The following is a 21,326-nucleotide window of genomic DNA, read 5'->3' as shown; positions in this document are numbered from 1 at the left end:
AAAAAAAAAAAAAAAAAAAATGGCATAGCTGGTTTTCCTCCAAATTTATCAAGGAAATTGTAGAATGAGAACTCACTGACAGAGATTGACACCTAAAACAATAAATTCGGCCTCATCAGCTGTCAACTCATAGAAATCGAAGGTGAGTAATTTTGGAAGTATGGGGTGGGTGGGTACGGAAAGAGCCCATTACAACCCTTTATGACTTTTTCAAATATTGAAACTTCATCAGGAATTTATTTGGAAACATTTTGGTGGCGTATCATTGTACTCAAAACGTTTTTTTCATGGCAAGCGTATTTGACAGTCATGGTTTTCCAAATTTGATCCTTTTTCTTGTTTTACATGTATCCAGTGAACAAAATATATCTTTCAATCATGCAGGTATGCCTACACTGTTTGGACTTTTTGGCATTTCGTTGATCTTGATCAATTTTGAGTCATTCTTGGTAGTTTTCTGACATCATGGTAAAAACAAGAAACCCAACACTGCGAAATAACCTACGAATCGAAGATATCAGGACGATTTTTTGGACATCAGAACGTAATTACCAAGTGATGTGATGTCATCGTCTCCTTTTGCTTTCCTCCAAGGAAACGCTTTTGGAAGTACTATATACACTGTAACATTTTTAAATTTTGCTAAAATATTCTTGTCTCCTTACAACATCTGATTACTTAAATAGGCTTGCCGAAATGGACATGCAGAGAGTAAGCTTGCGTCTTTGATACACATAACTATTACAAGTCTAACCTCTTGTGTTTCGGTGTACTGAGGCTCCATTTTAACTATTTTCACTGCTTTTATTTTATTCAAAACATGACACTTGTACACCTGCAAGATATTGTGCAAGGAATATTAAAAAACAAAACAAAACAAAACAAAACAAAACGAAATGTAGGTTAACATCCCTCAGACGACTGTTATTAAAATTCAGTTGTCCTTGTGGAATTTGAAACCTCGGAAATCTACCGAAAAACAAGTTGAGTAGTGAAGGAATTTACAGTTGCCATGTATCAACTTACAGTTTTCAATCGTGTATAGAGTGAGGCCGTTACAATTACTCAGAACTGAACGTAACAAAAAAAGCCATATTAATTTCGTTGAAATAATTTGTTAAAAGTCTAACAGACGATTAGTTTTGAATCAGATCTTAGTTATGTGGTCTGAAGTTATCAGTACATCTCAATTGGCTGCCTCATGTTAAATAATATATTTTCTAAAAGTTTAACAAATGAAGAACCGTGAGGGAATTTTAGGTTTGAAGTGAAGGTTAAATTTTTGCAGTAATCAGCAATACTTTATAACACACGTCGTAAGGTTAACCATGACGAATTTTATTTCAATAAAAGATGAGCCAATCATTTTCACTGATTTTTGTTTAATTAGCCGGAACCATGGTTTAGCCTGTTTCAGGTTATTAGAACGATATAAAGCACCTTGCCAAAATTTCCTGCCCCAAGGCATTCTCCTTGAGTCCAACTGGTGAAAGGAAAGTCTATCACTGAAAAGGAAAATTAAAGGATCAAACTAATCGAGGGAATAATGGCACAAGCGTCAACTAGATTACTCTGAAAAATGTATTGAATGCGATATGCTTCTACTGCAGTGGGGGATGTGGTGGGGTGGGAGGGGCACACAGCAAGTCTGTCAACTTGTGTTTGTGGGACTTAGCGGAAGCGTTATAAAATAACAAATAAATTATCACGTGCGACGTTCTCTGCTTGTTTTCATGAGCAAATATAGCATGAACGAAATGAAATAATTTTAATATTTGCTCTGGTCTTGCTCCATTCTTATTTTCATTGTGAACAACAGGGCAACAGGAAAGAATACAATTTATCAGAAGTTAAATGCAGTGTGTTGTGGAACTTACTTGGTCCAAACCCTGGCCCTGGAGCTGCGATCTAAAATAAAGAAGGTGTAAAGCGACGTTAATGCTATCTCTCTCCACTTCTCCAGACATAAAGTGTGGCAAATGTGCTATACCTTTGTCTCTTTTTAAAGAAAAGCATCATTGACGTGCCTTTATCGGAAATAAAGCTATAGATCAGTCATTTGCTTGCTTCTTAACCGTCTCTGCGAATACCGGCCCAATCAATAACTTACTAGTAAATTTCGAGCATTTTAATGACCACAATGTAACCTTTGTCACACATTTCTGGGTAAGCGACAATTTAAAAATGGTAAACTCCAACTTTGGCGGCGATAAAGGGATAGATTGACGACTGACAAACGCTGGTAGATTCGCTCAGTTACCAAAAAACCGTTTTGCTGAGCATCCCAAAAGATCGAGTAAAGTCGAATAAAATGCCGTAGAAAATGTATCCGAATATAAACCGTAAGGCCTGTCTGCTGCTTTTTCAGCGTTACATGACTAGCAGACTTATCGCAAAGAGTAGGACACGGAGTTCCCGGTGTTGTGGTCTCGTCTTGTCTCACGGGTTGGTACTTCGCATAGGGTCAACCTCAGTGCGCTGCATTGCATTTGTCACAAGGTTCTCCCCGCAAAAGATGTGCCAATCATTTTCACTGATTTTTGTTTTATTAGTCGGAACCATAGGTTAGCATGTTCCAGGTTATTAGAAGGATATAAAGTACCTGGTCCAAAATATTCCTTATCTCTCTGGGGACTTCTTCTTCTTCACTCGACTCTGAAAAGGAAATTTTTAAAAAGGATTACACTGACCGACGCAATAATGGCAGAGATGCCAACTAGCGATTGCGCTGAAAAATTTCTTGAATGTTGCTAGAAAAAGCCAGTCAACTTGTGTTTGTGGGCGCTCAAGGGAAGCGCCATGAAAGAACAAATATACTAAATCGTAAGACTTCCTGTGCTTGTTTTCATATCTGCTCTGGTCTTGCTTCACGCTTGTTTTCACTGTGAAGAGCAGTGTGGCAGGAAAGAATACAATCTATCAGACGTTAAATGTAGTGTGTCGTGGAACTTACTTGCTTCAGGCCCAGATCCCCATGAACTTTGGAACTAAAATAAATTAAGGTGAAAAGCAACGTTAAGGCCCCGTCCACACTACGCCGGAGAAAAATAAAAAAAACGGCGTTTTCACACCGAAGACGCATCAAATGTTTTCTGTCCACACGAAAACGCAAACAAGGCGCATGGTTTTCAAAGTTTCTGGTTTGAAGAGTGTTTTTGAAAAGCTCTGTTTTCGTGACGGATTAGCGTGGCCGGTAGGCCTAAGTGTAGAAACAAAGCTGCGTTTTCAAATTTTTCATGTGTAGTGTGCACGGGGCCTGGTACTATCTCTCTCCCCTTAGACGTGAAGTGTGGCACGTTTGCTACCTTTGTCTCTCTTCAAAGAACCTTTGTGACACATTTCTGGGTAAGCGCCAATTTTGTAGGCGATAAAGGGGTAGATAGGTGAGTGTTGCCCACACGACTCTTACGGTTCGTCTTATCTGTACGTTTGCCGTTCTCCCGGGGGAGTACCCCCTTATATGGGCTATATAGGTATGTGCGAACACAAAGAGAGGGTTTTTTCGGCCGTTTTGGTCATAAATAGAGTATCGATTTTGGCCATTTTGGTCTAAAATAGGGTATGGTTTTAGCACTCTAGTCTTAAATCGGGTATGTTTCTTGGAAGAAGCTACCTTTTCATTATTATCAATAAGACCGTCATCAAAAGCCCTTCAAAACTTATGTTTAGGGCACCTGTGCGAGCCGCAACGGTCAAAAATAGAGTATCGAATTTTTGGCCAGATCATAAATAGAGTAGCAAAAATCGCAGATTTTGGTCATAAATAGGGCAAGGATTTTTGGAAGTGCGCCGCACGCCCCCACTGAACGTTTCTGGGAGTACCCCCCACCATCCCGGGGCCGTTCTCTGTTCGGTCTCTCGACCTTTTTGTGCTTAACTCCTGCTTATGAAGGCCACTTAATGCTGTATTATGAGAAGAAATTTTAAGTAACGTTGAGCCGTTAGACTGTGCTGTAGCACCTGTGTAGATGTTCTACATGCTGTTCGTTAGATTACTAGTTGGGCGCAGGAGGGAGTACTGTCTGATATCAATCACAGAAATTGAAAAAGTTGTGACAGGCCTTCACGACTCCCGCTGTACGCAATTTCCCATGTACTTGTACTTTGTTGAGACTCATTTATGTTACAAGATTTGTTTTAAGTATTTGCTTTCGAGGGAAAAAATACGAAATTTTCGGTGAACATTTTGCTTACTTGCATTCTATATTGTGACGCCGGGCCCGGCTGTGATTAGAACTGTTTGCAAGGTACAGTAGGTAGATTCTTATCAGGGATATCTATTTGTCCTCGTACGTTTTTCTTCGGAGACGCTGTAGCTTTACTTCGAGAAAGCTATGCGTTTTTTCAAGCTCGATGTATAGGTTTTTCCTCCTTTTGGTCGCTCTGACACCACATGATTCAAATGTAGTTGTTTACGCGCAAGTCAGTTGACTGTTTTGCGTGATGTATTTGCCATTGTTGGGCTTAGTTCAGGCAAGACCATGGTTTCGATCCTCCATATGGAGATCTCATCAGTTGCCGGTGTTTCTAAAGTACTCTGTACGTCTGAAGTTGCTAGCGCAGCTCGTTCATATGTTAGCATGTAAGACATTCTGCGGCTTTGCGCAAACTGCTCGTGGCGTGTACCCTCGAAACAGATCAAAAATGTCTGGTTTCTATTGGCTATAACTGAAGATTAACACTTTGACCTTGGACGGGGCTCTGTCCAAAAATATCGCAATGATGATAAAAATGGTTGACAGGCCACACACGACTCCTATTGGTCAAGAAAGAGCTAGCCAATGGCGTAATGCACTTTTCGATCCTTAGTTGTTTGAAGCTCGACCTCGCTATTTGGTGTTTCTTTGACGGCATTTTTTTCTAGATTTCTAAGCACTCGATGGCTAATCTGCAGTGTGGAGCTATTTTGATATAGACGCACATGTTTTGAGTGCGTATCATTTTGCTTTATGCTCTTTGACGTTAGGTGAGTGTTGCATACACGACTCCTACGGTTCGTGACATCTGTACTTTTGCCGTTCTCGGTTCGGTCTCCCGACCTTTTTGTGCTTAACTCCTGTTTATGATGGGCACTTAATGCTGTATTATAAGGAGAAGATCTAAGTAGCGTTGAGCCTGATTTTAGTTCCCTAACTTCATGTAAGTGCCCTGAGGCATCAGAAGTACCTTACGAGGTAACAAAAATGCTGATGTACTGGCCTTTCACATTTCAACTGATTCAGATTAGGTACGGTTATTAAAACCGGCAACTCACCGCCATAGCCTTTCTTTCTGCTGGTCCTTGTGTCGGGATAAATGGTCTCCACAGCCGCGAGCCGATAACCAATCTGCAAAGAGTCCAGGAAAGATGCCTAAGTATACTTCACTTGACATTATGGTTTACTAATGAAATAAATTAAGTACTACATAATTTGTCATCAGTGTAAATTACTTTTGCAACGCAAAAATTAATAACGTAGACAGATCTAGGCAAATTCGATATTGGAAAGTACAAAACATGACAATCTTTTTCGGACTTGGCATGGTCTTCGACGTTGCCTTTGTTCTTGCTTAACCTCCCTGTTGTTTTGCAACAGAACACAACTCATTAGAACGTCCTTTTTACGGTTTCTGGCGACCTCTTGTTTTGGGGACAAACACGGCAATACATTACAGTAAATGTATGGGAAAAGTGGAGAATTTAATATCTAACAACTTACGGAAAGTTCGAAATCTGAAATATTTACGAACTAAAAACTAAAGGTATCTAAAAACTATCAAGTAAAAGAATCTACTGATCAAATTTGAGGGAAGTAACCTCGCTAGAAAAGCCGAGGTCTTCATTTTTCCATACATTTGCCGGTAAAACCGAATCCTTAATTCCTGGGAAAATTTAGAGACATTTGCGTACAAAATTAAAACTGCAATTCCTCGCCTCGCAGTAAATCTGTGTTCTTCAAATTTAATCAAAGCAACTTTATGCTGGTTATGTTTTTTGAAGGAAGCTGAGTGAATTCTGACGAGCTCTTTGTTCAGCTAGGAGGCGTCTGTATGTATACAAATGTAAGCCACCAAATCTAACAAATGTAAACCTTCCACGGCCGTATCCAGACTAAGTGTTTTACAGAAACAATATTTTAATGCATCTATCTTACGGGAACTTGAAATAAATAAAGAAACAAATTCAAAATTTTTACCGGGGCAAGTGCCTTGACTCTTATCATTATTTTCAGAACTATCAAGCCTCACTCAACAAGTCCATTTTGAGGCAGAAAAGTACCACAAAAGGGTCATACAACCGCACGAAATCGAGGAAAGCAAGTCCAAAACTACTTCAAGTTTTCTTAAGTTTCTGTGTATGCATGCAGTTTCCCTCTAAGGAAAATGTCAACTTCATAGCTTTTCACTTTAGACTTGAACAATATTGATTTTGATTAAAGAGTATCTAGCGAAGAAAGCTAAAAAGCAAAGAATTGGCAGGGGGTGGGGGGGGGGGGTTGAGGGTTACATGTAGCTTGGCTATCACGTACTTGTTACCCAGGCAGTGAGGCCTTGGTTTAAATTTCGGCTTCGTTTTTTTTTTTTTCCTCGTTCAGTCACAAATCGCTGTCCGGTCTCTAAAGCGCATGCGTCACCTGTGCATGCGTACTGCACATGGTATTTACAGAAGTTGTCGTCGTGAAAATTTAGCACGGATTCCATGATTTCTAGGGCGATGAAATCATATACAAACGAACACACCGTTCGAGATAGACCAACACTAAAGGACATTAAGCGTTTTCGGAACGGGTCGGTCTGCAAGCCTTACGAGAGATCAATTTACGAGCGAACATTTTGAGTGAATTTATCAAGAGTCATGTTATACCAAAGGAGCCATCAACCGGGGCTATTTACTCTTCAACTTGATAAAAATTATCTTCAGAAGCGTAGTAGAAGTAGAATCCCAGCATGAACTCAAGAACGTCTGAGCAACAAGGGCAGAAAGGTTAGAGAATTTGTTTACGAATATATCTGCTCGAGTACACCTAAGTAAAACGCTCTGAGAAACTTCGTTAAGTATAATAAAGATAAAATCTCGAACTTAACGATATTTTCTCGTTATTTTCTTGTAACAGAGTTATGTGTCTTTACAGGAGTGAAACCCATGTAGCGAATTATTGTACATTTAAAGTGATACTATGACGAAAATCGCATCTTTCCTATCGCAGCCATTTTAAAACATAAATAAGTAGCCTGTGTGAGAAGAAAAATGCTGTTTACTATATTCAAATATCTCTTTTCGTTCCAGAGATATTCAAGTTTTTAAAATATGCAAATTGGCCCAGTGATGACGTCATACACTCAACCAAATTTTCATCAAAGATGATGAAAAAAGATATCTCAGCCAATTTGTATCAGAAATGTTTGATTCTTTGCAGTAAGATTCTACTAAATGTGCTCCACAATATGAACTTAACAGTTTGGTTACCATGGCAACATACTGGGTTCCAGACCTCCCCAATATTAAAGGCATTTCTGGCCACCTTTGATGTTCCATTTTGATATTTGCAAATGGTGCCTCATATGCTTGATCCAGCAAGCATATAAATATGTTAGCTCAAGTTTGTGGCCTCGTGAAATGTTTTGCGAGCTGAAAATCACTAACATATTGAAATCAAGTGGGTGGGGACTGGAAGAGAGTGAGTTGCCATGGGAACAGAATTTTTTATAACGGTAGGTGTGTTTCCTGTAGAACTATTAGCCTACCAGGTTTCAATGGTCTACATTGCAAATTGACTAAGGTAGCTCTATTTATATACTTGATATAAAATTGGGTTGAGTGTATGACGTCATCAGTCATCTCATTTGCATATTTTACACATTTTTCAAACTTAAATATCTCCGGAACTAATGCAGATATTTGCAGACGGTAAACGGTGTTTTTAATCTTTCATGGAATTCTATGTGATACACCTAAAATATCAAGGAAGAAAAATTGGATCATAGTACCACTTTAAGCTGAAAGAAACCAGGAGCCATAATCGGGGACGGAGACCGTAAGCGCGCGCCATCTCTAGTATTGGGGTTGTCCCCATGATATGGGACAATAATTCTATTTTTAGAACAAATTGCGCCATCACCTGCGGCACACGCGCGTGCATGCTGCGAGGATTTTTGCGGATGTCGCGCGGGGAAAAAATGGCGTCCGAAATTACCTTCGTGAGTGAGGCAGATATAGGATTTCTCTCAGCAGTTTCGCTTCCTAATTTACGCCAAGCCCTCCTTGAGAACTTCCTTGACAATGACCATGAAGACCATGAAGGTGAGGATGATTCAGAAGAGGAGTGGAGTGACTTTTCCGACTTATCGAGTGGAGAGGATCTGTCGGACATGTCGGGTGAGGATTCACCAAGGAGAGGACAGAAAGATGCAAGGAGAAAAAAGGTACCAAAAGCCACAAATAAAGAGGGGAATGAGTCCAGTAAAGAGAAGAGGAAAAAGATTTCTGGAAAATACCTTTCTACCAACGACGTAAAAAGGCTGGAGGAGACTCTTATATCTTACGTTTTGAGTGCACAAACACACTGCGAAAATGAATTAAGAAATGAAAAGTCTTTGTCAATATTTCCCCTTCGCAAGCAAATGGTGTCCACCCTACTCAATAGCGACACGGTTAAGGAAATGTTTGTGAAGTTTTGTCGGGATATTTATTCCAAAATAATTAAAGCTTTTACCGAAATATCCAGCGCTAAGGTGAAAAAAAGTGACAAACGGGCTTCGTTTTCAGTTATTTGTTCCCAATTGTTGTTGACCGTGGAGGAATCCGAACTCTGGGAAAACATGAAAAGGGTAATTGTCACCACCATTCAATTGCATGAGAACGAAACTGACGAAGTCAACTTTCATGCCGCCGTTGTTCTTAACACCATCTACTGGGCACTTTACGAAAATTTTCACAGCGCAGTCATGCAAATTAAGATTGACATTGACAAACAGAAAACCCACACCACCGCAAGTGAAGGCGTGGACACTGTTGTCGATTCCGACTTTGTGGACGTTGCTAGAGTATCTGGGGCGGCGCTGCATAAACTACGGAAAGGAAGGGAGATTGTTAACGCACGGAAAGGAGTCAGGAAAGTTTCTGAAGCGACAAAGGATAATTATGCAGCCGAAGTAAAAATCATGTCTGAAATGGTCTGTTCTGCAGAGGAGAAAACATCTTTGCCATTGGGTCTAAAAACTTTGGACGAAGGAAAGTTGACTTTCTTTAGTAGTAAGTTTACTGTTGTTTTGTTAACGTTAGATAAAAGATTAAGAGAAATGTGGACTGAAAAAAATCTGAAGAGATATCCGAAAAACCTTATGAAGCTGACCAAACAATCAGTTGCTCTTGATGAGGAGCTACAAGAGTTATTTTTGGTAGCATCTAAAAGGGCGTGCACGGCACCAGTCGAGGAGGTTAGGGTTTGCTCCATATGGCAAGAGCTAGTTAAGAAAATATGTAATACCAGATTTAAGGAATTCTACAGTGTTCAAGAAGAGAAAAAACTGATACAGGAGGGCAAAGTCGTTTCAGCCGACCAAAGCTTGAGGGACAAGCTGAAAACTTACAGCGTCGATAAGCGTGCTTAATTGAGGATGTTTAATAATGTCTTACAAGTTTTCTTCTTGGCGGTGGCCCGGTTCGAGTAGTCTCACTGTAATGGTTTATACTTGGGGCAGCACCAACTTGCCTTATAAAATATGACAAGTCTCATTTTTACTGCAAAAATATGATAGCAAGAGAATAACCAGAAGTGACAGCTTAAAAGGTTGGTCCTTTTATTGAGAGCTACACTCAGCTAGTCAGGTACATTGGTACTCAAACTCAGTAAGTGTAAGGGCTACAGAAAAATTAACCAAAAAAATATATCTGTTAAGTTATTGTTATTTTGTTGCTAGGGCTAAATTTGCATGCATTTGCATGAATTCGATGATCGACCCATCAAGCGACTGTATGTCTTTAACAGCACAAAAATATAATTATTTAGTTCTCAGGCATGATTCAAGCTTCATAAGTTACATGAACACCATTTTAAATATGCAATAAATAAAGGATCAAGAAAATTGTTTAATACACTACAAGTTGGATCATACGTGCAAATAACATGGCCACCTGAAATATCAGTTTCTGTAATCTTAAGAGCTGATCTATATTTAGTGAATAACAGTTATAGTTTGGCAATGAAGACTATTGCAAGTGGTTTCAAACATCTGTATGATGTAATTAAAAGCTCTAAGTACTTGTAGGGCATATTTCTCGCTGATACATACATTTTGTAAGGAGTACTCAAATAATGGAAAGGTGGACTTATATTATCATAAGGAGAGCTGGAGGGGGGCCTCCAAATCATATATCAGTTATGTTTTTACTGCCCCCTAATAGTTGAAAGGCAGACTCTTAAATGATTTTTTTAAATGCTGTTTGGTAATCAATTTTCACCACATTAAGGAACCATGATAATAATTTAGAAATGTGCTGAATGACTTTACAAGACTATTAATAATAATTATTATATTTACAGTGTGACATTTTCTTGTTCCTATGTAAAATGGTGACTGATGACTAATGGCAAAGTACAGCCAGCTTAAACTTCCAGGCTGAAAAGAGTTTTTATGATAATAATTATTATCTACAACCAAAAAGAAATGCTCGGAGGAGAAATCAGTGTACTTAAACTTCTGCCACACAACAGTTTTTAGCTGACTAAGCTATACTAAATGTACTTTTTTCTTCTAAAATGACAAGGCACATTTTGACATGTACTACATTTATCCGTTGTACTCCACCCAAGTAATTTGGGCATACTGTATTGAGGTGCTGTAAAATTTCTGGGATGTCTTGGCTAGCCACAATATCAACTCATTTTCTTTGGACGGTAGGGAATGGGAGAGAATACACCCATACTGTAAATGCCTGTGGCTATCGAAAATCGCACATGCCCCATTTTCCCAAACTAAAACTACTACAGTCCTTCCACCAGATACAAAGATACCAACTGATTTCCTTTTCATGTTTGCCCGTTCCCTGACATTTGAAATGACATCCTGGAAGTTATTACCATTAATAAAAAAATCTTTGGGATCCTCATCATCAAGCCCACGTACTCCTGCAGCAGAAAAGCACTCATCAAAGATTTTATTGCCCTCAGAAATACTTGATACCACATGGCCAAACCAACCCTCTTCAAGAACTTTCTTTGGTTCACCAATCAACCCAGAGGAGAATTTGAAACCCATTACAAGGGCTATTAGGATGCATGCAGAGCTACCTTGCCTACCCTGAAAAGTGCTTTGAGAAATTTGGTATGGAAAAATAAATTCTTTAACACCCTGATAACCATAAGGAACAAAATGTGCCATGATTTCAATGTAAGACTGTTGATGATCAGTGTTCAATGTGGACACACTTGTGGGGCCAGATATATGGACCTCTTGGTCCCGGTAACCCTTCTGATCATGGCTTGTGGCTCTAGCAGTGAGCTTCAGCTCCTGTCTCAACTGAATCTTTCCAAGAGATGACCCATAATTCCCTGCACTTAGAGAACCATGGGCATGGAACTTGAGTGTGCCAAAAAGGGATTCAAGGTGACTTATCGAGAGCCGCAATGGAGACAGTGTGTATCCAGGAAAATTCTCAAAAAAGTATGATGAGAACTGTTTAAATCCAAAGACCATGACTCTTTGAAGGTCAAATGTCTAGAAGGAAAGAAATTAAAAAGGCAAGCTAAATAAGAAATACCATTAAGGGCTTACTAAACAACTGATCCCAGCTCACATTCATATATATATTGTTAAATAATAATTATAATAATAATACTTCTATTGTACAACTTTTATTGATACATGATAAATGTTTTGCAGCAAAGCTGATGTGGTTGTGTCTTTTACAATTGACTGCTTTTTTAATCATCTTTAGCCAGAAACGTCCTGTAAGAAGGCATGAGATATTAGTCATAGTCCCAGCTGCTACATACAATAATTAAATATAATATATACTATTGCCCCATTAAAGGGAACACTTGTCTTCCCTCCAAGGACCAGGAGCGATGTAATGTGATCTTTTAAATGTACATTCAAGAACAAGTAAACAAGAAATGTTAATATATAATTAATTTTTAATCTGCAATACCTGCCATGCTAAAAACTTTGCTGCACGTGCTCGTTTGGAGTTGTCCACATATTCTGCAAAGAATTAAAAGGACAACTGAGACATAGTCCAGTTTGCCACCCCAAAAAGTTAGGGATGAGGGATCAGAAAGAGGGATGTACTGTAAATATCATTAATTACAGTATTTTGGTGTTATGTTTATTATGACCTGGTTTACTGGTTAACTAGCATACAGTTATTGATATTCCCATGAAAGTGTTGCTTTCAAGTGGTCAAGTAAAAACAGAGATCTAATAAAAAAATGTGAATGTGATTGACACTTATTGATCCAAATGTTGAATGTTAAACATTTGAATCACATCATCATCAACCAGACTGACCTTCATTTTTAACTATAAGGACAGCCAGGTGAAGTGACCCAATTGCTTGACTTTTAATCTTTTTATTGTTTCTTTATATGATGCCTGTATTAATAGTACCTTTACTGGGCAAACAACTTATGTTAACTGAATAAAGTTTTTGATGTATACATACCTGTGTTGTTGTGCTCATCTGCCCATTCTTCAAAATATCACCATCCCTGTTGTATGTTTAAATAAGGTGCATTAATTCATGCTCAATGAGCCCTGTAGGATTCAAATAACATCACTGATTGCAGCCATGCAGACGTACCAAGCAAAGGAAGATAGTCAAAATTCCTTTTTAAATAAGGTACACCAATTTGGCTGTTATGATGTTAACAAAGGGAATACCCTCTATTCACCTTTGTCGCATCAAAAAGGAGCTCTCCAACTCCCAGTGGCTCTGGTCTTCCACTGAGGACTGCAGTAGTTTTAAATTGATTAAACAAACAGAGTTGCTCGATGATTCTTTCTTCATGGATACCATCCTCTACTGTTCTCTTTGCCATTACCCTCTCCAAGGACCTCCTGCATGGTAGCTGGAGAATATCCAGCTTCTTGAGGTCATCAAACAGGGCCGGGCAGCGTGCATAAATGGCAAGAGCCACTCGCCAAGACGCCTGCGTCCAACGATTAGATCGATGTCCATATCCTATAATAGAATGTGTATAATAAGGAGAAGCATAAATTAATGAAAAAGGTATGAGCTATATGTAAAAGAACCACCAAGCTACTGGGTTATTCTTTGCATGCCCATCTAAATATGTGGACAATACAGGATTTCAAATTTTAATGCTGGACAAGTTTGCAACAGACTCCCTTCTGATCATAAGATGGATCCAGAAGAAAAAGCCCTCCACATACATACATGCACATTAATTAACAGCATTTCTTATTGCTGTTCTAGAACAGACAGGGATGTTTGTCAGAAATTTTGAATTAAACCCTTGAAGGAGACCAGTGGCCTGGCCCAAGCTATTTTTACCCTCTTGAAAGATACCAAATTATTAAAAAAATACGGAATTTACATTTTCTACTTTTATTCCTCTGACATTTTGCCCAACACCCTAAGTGAGACCAGTAGGCAGAAATTTACACCTTTAAGCAAGACAACATGCATATGAAGCCCTATGGGTACTCCCATAAATTTCGGATAGTTGTGTGTCACGAAGGGTCTTAAATCCTGACCCTATTTAAGGATGAATCAAACGAAAATTGATACCCTATTTAAGGCCCAAACCTGTAAAATGACATCCTATGCAAGGGAAGAACAAAAACTCACAATAGCTTGAACGAGTCAATTTTAGCAACTATACAATTTAGGCACCCTATCTAAGGATCACACTGGGACACTATGCCAACATGGGTGAAAATGATACCCTATTTAAGGATCGAGAACCTCAAAAAACCATACCCTATCCCGCAGCACATACCTATATAGCCCATATAGGGGAGTACCCCCCCAGGCCCTATGCCCCCTAACTTTGGGGGGGGGGGGGGAGCTGGAACAGTGGATGAATAGAAACACACCAGGGGTGTTCATGACAGATATATATGTGCTGTGGAGTGAACTTGTCACTTACTGCATCCCTTAAGTTATTTGCTTACTAATTCTCATGCACAATTACTGATAATTCCTCTTAATTTCCTATCACCTTCGGACCAATTTACAATTTAGCATTTGAGAGTGCTGCCTGACGCATGTAGGTCGAATTACATACCCTACTAAACCTTACCGTTTTTCCTCTGATCTTTCCGGAAATTCGCTTTGTCCGAATCCCATATCTCACGCAAGACATGTCCTGCACCGGGTCGGAAACGATCAGCGTCCGCCACACATTTTTCAAATTCCTTTCTTCCCATGGGTGTACTTTCAACTCTCTCCATCAATTTGTCCAAGTCAGAGCTATGTGTATCGGACAGTAAAACGGAGAACTTCTTTCTGTATCGTCTGACCTGTTTTGCCATGTTTTTCCTTGATTGCTGCACATTTTTCAATCGCTTACTTTGGCTCTTTGGACTGAGGCAACTGAAGCGAACTTTGGATGATGCAGACTGTCTGCTCCTTACGTGTTCTTGAGTCAGAGACTTCTTTTGGTTAAGGCGTTCTGACAGTTTCTGTTCCATTTTGTAACAGCATCGACACTTCCTTCCACTGTCAGATTGGGCGTTTTTTATCACTCACGCGCAATTTCTTGACAAAACTCTGCGCCAAGGAAGGGTCTGTTCTTCTACTTCTGAGGACAGATAATCCTGCTGGCCAGTTATCTTAATGTCCACTCCAGGGCAAGGACAATTCTCAGCGACTTCGTTTATTGCATTTCTCAGTTGTTCCGACTGCTTAATATTCATCGTGCCCCTTCTTACGAGCTCAAAGTGATACACAAACAAACGATATTCACCATTTGCATCAACAACGAGTTGCACGTCGTCAAAAGGCACGTCGTCAGAGAGAGTAGCTTTCTGTTTCTTCACGACAACCAGGGATGGCTTTCCACTTTTTCCCACAACCTCGACACGAACCTCTACTCTGGGATCCAGGAGATCTGCTGCGAGGGCTTCAAGAGATCTTAATTCGTTGCTCTTAGCAAGAATGTGTGCACGAAGGTTAAGTTTACCAACCTGGACATAATTGAAATACATTCAGTGTCAATTAACTTATTTTAGTCCCGAAAGTTCGGAAAAGAGCGTGAAAACCGATGCCGTGTAACTAAAAGTTACAAATATAAAACCAAGCGACTTGCGCACCTGAAATGGTTTCCCACTGTTCGTGTCACTCTAGAGTGTCTCAAACATCGTTTTCACCCTCTTTTGCTGTGTGGCTGAGCTGATTTCTTCCAAATTTGAATCATTTACTCGTTTAACTGAGCTATCGACTTCCATTTCAAGTTATTTACAGCTGTCAAACCCTGCCATTGCTGTACAAATCTCTCAACTCTCACCATTTGATCAGGCAACATGACAACATCCGCGCGAGAGCCCCCAACATGTGCGTGGATCCGCGCGGATATATGACGTCATGATGGCGCAATTTGTTCTAAAAATAGAAAAATTGTCCCATATCATGGGTTCGCGCGGATCCCAAGGCTTACGGTCTCCGTCCCCGATTATGGCTCCTGAAGAAACTAATATTTGTTGACCCCAGCGAAACAATTCTTGGCTTGCACTGTCACGCAATCCTGACGCAGTAAGAAAAATTATTCAAAAACCATTTAGTGGATTAAATCAAGAAATTGTGATGTTATAGGAGATTAATAAAGATGACACTTTGCTAATTTTTAAGTCTGTGCGTTTTCCCTAGCTCAGATATTCGTCGAAATATTTTGCACAAATTTACAGAGACCAGTACCACCACGGTACGCCAACATTGCGGCCGGAAAATAGTGTAAACATCTAGAGCTTACTTTGGCTATCTAGGCGACTGATTATCTGTACTGAACAAACAAGTATTTACATAAGCACTTTTCCTAGTACTTTAACTTCTGATTGGGCTAAAAATCACGAGATAAGTATATGTTTTTCAACAAACGCGTTCATAGGTCTATGTCACGCACCGCCATAACTCGGAAATTCAAAATGTCTCGCTTGCTTGAGAAACGCAAATAACAACGACAAAGGCTGAGGAAAATAGACTGAAACGTTTATAGGCTGTTATAAAGACCTGCAAACGAGTAATAAGCTATTAATCGATTCCAAGAAATGCAATCAAAAGCAGAAGAGCTTAAGCTCATCGATTCCATTGAATTTCCGACAACTTCCAATGCAGAACATTTAGCTCAACTGCAATACAGCTAGTGCTTGTTAGTATAACGACTGCCTGGGTACACGCAGCAAAGCGTCTACTTGGTTCTAAAGTTCGTTTTCAAAGTCATTATACAGCTTTTTCAAGAAAGTGCCAGCTTACCAAGAAATCTGTCAGTTTTTAAGTGCCTGTGAAGAATTCAATTTGATGCTTATGAGATTAACTCATTTTTGTGGTTTTGAAACTGTTTCTGCATTACAATCAAAATCGGTGAAGCGTCCCTCCCAAAATAACGGTTCATAAACCGACCCAAAAGCAAAAGTCTACAAAAGTCCTCGAAATGCCTCCGATGTCCTCGTCAGAACAGATACTTTGTTGGTTCTAAAGTTCGTTTTCAAAGTCAATATACAGCTTTTTTAAGAAAGTTAGGAAACGAACGGTTGTTTTGTTGCCCCGGGGTGAAATCAAACAATCGGCAAAAGAATAAATGATGCAAAAACTTCTAAATACGAAACCATTCAAGGATTGTCTGTTCAAGCTTTACTTTGACTTTACACTGTTTCAAACGCTCGTTTTCAGTGCAGATCGCTTGCTTACAAAGAAATCTATCAGTTTTTAAGTGCCTATGAAGAATTCAGTCAATTTGATGCCTTATGAGATTAACTTATTTTTGTGGTTTTGAAACTGTTTCTGCATTACAATCAAAATCGGTGAAGCGTCCTTCCCAAAATAACGAAGTATGAATTAATCAATGTTGACTTAGCTCACAATTCACTTCTCGGCTTGACTTGAAATGAATTGAAATGGAGAACGAAATCAAATTTCCCTGCAGACCTCACCGCCTCGTCAGTGTGGCTGGAACAAATGTAAACATTTCAGAAAGAAATGTTAAACATCATCATATCTTGGCAGGCAGACTTCCGAAATCTGCAAGTCAATTAAGTCTTGCAAAAGTTAGAGCAAAGAATAATTTTCACAGCATATCTAGTTTGACAAACTTTAGACTTAGTCATAGCTGCTGACGTGCTATAAGCCTCAAGACCCAAACTGATTGAATATTATTCGGAGCTTGGCTTATTCGTATTCGTTTTCAAGAGAATTAGAATTACTGTGATGAAATATTTGGTTAATATTAATATGCATTTATATGGAGTTAACAGATCGCAGATTAATGTAGCGAATGTTAGCGACAGCCAACTTTAGCATCGTTAAAGAAACGGGCCCGCATGAGGGAAGTTGACTGAACTCCGTTTCCTACATGTATCCTTTCGACGGAAAGACAGCTAGACAGTGCCCAGAACTTAGTTCATCAGGTCTCAACTTAAGCGTAAGCCCTTTCCTATATGCAGACAAACAAAAAAATCTCTCGCGCGGTACATCATAAGACACTTCACCGACGTTTGAATTGAATTGCAAGTGCCCTTACGAGTTTCGGTAAAACGATTCTTAACTCATGAGTTTAACGGTTTATAAACCGACCTAAAAGCAAAAGTCTACAGAAGTCCACGAAATGCCTCCGATGTCCTCGCCAGAACAGATACTTCTATAATATATGGAAACACGTGGCGGAATTCGCACATTCTTTCAGGTTCTTACATCTGGCATGCCCACGAAGCCGGTCGTAAATAAAAATTGGGGCTAGGTAGTAGCATTTTGCGGACACCGTCTCCGATATGGCTTACTAAAAGGTTGCTGGAGAAGACACCAGGGGCATTTTTTGCGGAATTTGACTACCACTTAATGGTTATTCACTTACCCGCAAAATTCAGCTACACAATTTCACCACCGTCAGAATAAATCTCCCTCTGTTGCTGTTTGCAAGGAAGACAACTTTTACTCTGGATAAGTACGCGAATGCCACGAAACAACGTACGTGTAACTTCGGCAAGTAGGGGCAAGCAGCTATACTTGTAAATTATGTCAGTGGACGAACCGAGACATGGATAGCACGCACATGCGCAGTTTCCCACCAGGCAAAGTCGCGCGGTCAAACTCGTCACCAGGCATCAAAACACGGACCAAACGTGGGCCTTTTCGCAGGCTCAGAATGAGTTTGGTATAGCTTCCCACAGTCATTTAAATAAAATTCATAACAGAGCTTAAATGTTAGTTCTGTTTGTTGCAGAGGAACAAGTCAGTTTACCCCCACCGAAAAATGCTAGTAACCTCCTGCTTCCTGTAAGTGACTATGAGTACAAGAGGATTCATCTTATTGCAATGAAACTTATTAAGTTAAGGGTCAGTCAAAGGAACTGTATCCTAAAATACCTGTTTCCCAGCCGATATTTTGCTGGCTAGGAAACCCAGAGGCTACTCGCGGTCAATATCTTAACCTCAACCGGAATTTGGGTAATTCCAGTGAGTTTATGCGAGTACTTACTGGCTCATCAATTCCTTAGGATTATGCCAATACCTCCCATACAGGTGCTACCCTCGCCGAGAACTCTGAAAATGCGTAGATGCGGTCCTTGAACCACACCCATCTGGCCATTTTCGCTCCCTCTTCAGTTTTAAAGTATTGAATATGACCGTGGATGGCTCTGAAGCCACACCCATCCACCCATTCCCCTCTTCTTCCCCACTGAAGATGTAGATATGGCCTTGCAACCATACCTCCAAATGTGTCTAGTAGGTGTAGAGTAGGGTGGTGCGTCTGCTAGCTGGCAAATTTTGGACTAAAATTTGCTGGGAAGTAAAAGTTGGTTCATCTCAACCAGAATAAAAACAAAAGAGGTGCTATTGTTCTAGGGGCAGCTAAGTGCAGTTTTAGTTAATTCACATATAACTTGAGACAAGAATCAGGACAGGGTTTGACCAGTAAATGTTCATGTCTATCCGAGAGAATTTTTTGCGTGAGTATACTACGCTTTCATTGTTCTTTAATGCCATGTGGGGTTTGAAATCAGCTAAAAGCGATTATAAAATAAAAAAATGGAAAACGTGGTAAAACCTTAACTGTCCAAATTAGCCATCATACAGATTTTACTTGCCTTGAGCGAGCGAACGTTTACGTAAGTAATGACAACATTTACACGGGCATCCATCAAATCATAATGCACGCTTGCAACCCGAGCAGCATATTTACATATTGATGACATTTTAAAAATGCAAGAGTTTGTATGGAGTTCAGAATAGACCATTTTATAGTTGTTTGCTCAGTGGCCTGGCCTTTGGATGGCAGCGAGGCTGGAGTTGACCTTGTTTTGATACAGACCTGACTGCTTTTGTTGCGTAAAACAAGTTGTTCTGATGCTAACTAGGTGCATTTACATGACAAAAGCAGTGAAGTCTGTATCAAAACAAGGTCAACTCCAGCCTCGCTGCCATCCAAAGGCCAGGTTACTCAGCAGACGACTGTAAAATGGTCTATTGCGACTTTCTTCTGCCGATAAACAGTAGCGAAATCGTAACCGAATAAGGTTCACAAAACAATATCTGGTGTTGCATTTTATTGTTCCGTTGTGTTTCTTATTAAATTGAGCGAGTTTTGGTAACCTGTTCTGTCGTGTTTTGTAGAGAAGCAAGGTAAAAAAACACGAGGTTTCAATGTCCTGCAACGTTCGACTCGCTTTGGAAATTGCTCGCATTCTAGCACAAAATCGCCAACCACTGTCAAAGTACTTCGTCTTCTTCATAGCCCAAGAGCGTAACGACCTTTTTGTAAAATGAAACTGCACATACCTTGTTTCTTCAGGGAATAAAAAACTGCAGAAATGAAGCACTAGTTTGACATTGCCGCCATTAAAAACAAAATAGACGACATCAGCCCGGTCAGCACTGGGTACCAGGTTAAAAAGATACCTGACGGGGTAGGGGCTATTTGTTCCCTTGACTCTCGTTCCCTTGCGAATTTTAATCGGCACGTGAATACTTAAGGACGTTCGCCCGAAAATTTTCCAACATTGATTTTTTTCTGAGACTTTTACCACTGTAAGATGATGAGTTAGTTATATCAGAAATGCGAAAAACAAAAAACAAAAAATGGGGGATCACCGACTTCGTTTTGGAGCGAACATGTCCGAAAGAACAGCCTAAATTTGAAGAAATCGGGCTTCGTTAGCGAATAAGGCCCCAATATCTGTAAGCCCAAAAATATTGTCATTAGAACTTTGAAGTGAAATGTTCTCTGCCAGATATTGTTTAAGTGGACCTATTAAGTGAATTTAGTCAACTGGTGAGGTTCCTTAAAGAACAAGTTTGTATTTAGCGACCATAGAGTCACGCGCCTTACAGCCGCAAGATGGCAGGATTCGATATCTCGTGGACAGCAATCTTGAATTTTTTTTAACTTCACACATTGATTTTTCGTTTATTTTTGGACAATGTGAAGATAATGGTAAATAAAATCTGTTTCTGGAAAGAAAAATAGGGGTCACCGAACATCCAAGATCGTTAAACGCAGGCAAAGCTATAGCAATGGCCACCTGCCCTATCATTGTTCATTTTATTACTTAGCGCACGCTCACGCATGATGTGGCTTGTGAATTTGCGTGCGTAGTAAGGATGCGCAGAAACAAATAGCGCGAACGTCCTTAATGTGTTGTCAGCATCGAGATGTTCTCTTGTTATTCGACAGTGTGGAAGATCGTGTGCGTTTGCCGTGGACTTTATTTTTTCTTAACTTACTTTCTTCACATTTGTGGACCTTAATAAGAACTAACATATTACAAAACCAAAAACGGAAATGAGGGTATATTTCAGCATTACCATTGATTAGTTATTTACACCCACTTATAGTGCTACGTGCATAGGCGACATCTTTCAACATGCCATCTTTCGACATGCTATGTAACCTGGCCTACGAAAAAAAATTTAGCACAACGTACTTCTTTACGGTCGAACTCGAATTTGAGTCATGAAGGATGGATTTATTTGACATCAAAATAATATTAGGAGTATCAAGAACTCATTTCGGGAGAAATAAATCGACCGCTTTGAATGTTTGCACCTTGCTAAAGCGGCCCAATTCTACCGGAAGGGCACTATTGAGAGCCGATCGACTACCCAAAAATCGTTTGAATTACCCCTAAATAGGGAAACATGCAAATTCAACAATCTTCAGCCATTTGAGGTC

At 39.7% G+C, this 21,326-nt stretch overlaps 2 protein-coding genes across 4 annotated transcripts in view; both read right to left on the bottom strand.

Moving 5' to 3' along the window:
• The window catches only part of LOC145481300 (uncharacterized), a 172,621-nt gene that overhangs the window by 131,071 nt on the left and 20,224 nt on the right, over positions 1 to 21,326 (bottom strand). Inside the window, exons 2-6 of the mRNA XM_081459765.1 lie at positions 2,954 to 2,987; positions 2,603 to 2,655; positions 1,878 to 1,908; positions 1,441 to 1,505; positions 755 to 835 (exon numbers count right to left, since the gene is read on the bottom strand). Coding sequence (XP_081315891.1) covers positions 755 to 835; positions 1,441 to 1,505; positions 1,878 to 1,908; positions 2,603 to 2,655; positions 2,954 to 2,987 — 264 coding nt within the window. The remainder of the gene's footprint in view (positions 1 to 754; positions 836 to 1,440; positions 1,506 to 1,877; positions 1,909 to 2,602; positions 2,656 to 2,953; positions 2,988 to 21,326) is intronic.
• Positions 10,751 to 14,638, bottom strand: LOC145481917 (uncharacterized). Of its 3 annotated transcripts, XM_081460503.1 has the most exons (4): positions 14,247 to 14,638; positions 12,873 to 13,162; positions 12,644 to 12,689; positions 12,158 to 12,183 (listed from the first exon to the last, which is right to left on the bottom strand). In XM_081460503.1, the coding sequence occupies exons 1-3, from the start codon at positions 14,635 to 14,637 to the stop codon at positions 12,681 to 12,683; spliced, it is 690 nt and encodes a 229-aa protein (XP_081316629.1). In that variant the 5' UTR covers position 14,638; the 3' UTR covers positions 12,158 to 12,183; positions 12,644 to 12,680. The 3 variants fall into 3 exon arrangements, 2 of the variants coding, with proteins under 2 accessions (XP_081316618.1, XP_081316629.1); XM_081460492.1 differs by lacking the exons at positions 12,873 to 13,162; positions 14,247 to 14,638 and adding an exon at positions 10,751 to 11,697 and having other exon boundaries at positions 12,131 to 12,183; positions 12,644 to 12,819; XR_014048691.1 differs by having other exon boundaries at positions 11,876 to 12,183; positions 12,644 to 13,162.

This window comes from Orbicella franksi, chromosome 1 (assembly GCF_964199315.1).
Source record: "Orbicella franksi chromosome 1, jaOrbFran1.1, whole genome shotgun sequence".
Lineage (NCBI taxonomy): Eukaryota > Metazoa > Cnidaria > Anthozoa > Scleractinia > Merulinidae > Orbicella > Orbicella franksi.
Note: the sequence above shows the minus strand (reverse complement) of the source record. Positions and strands in the feature narration are given on the sequence as shown.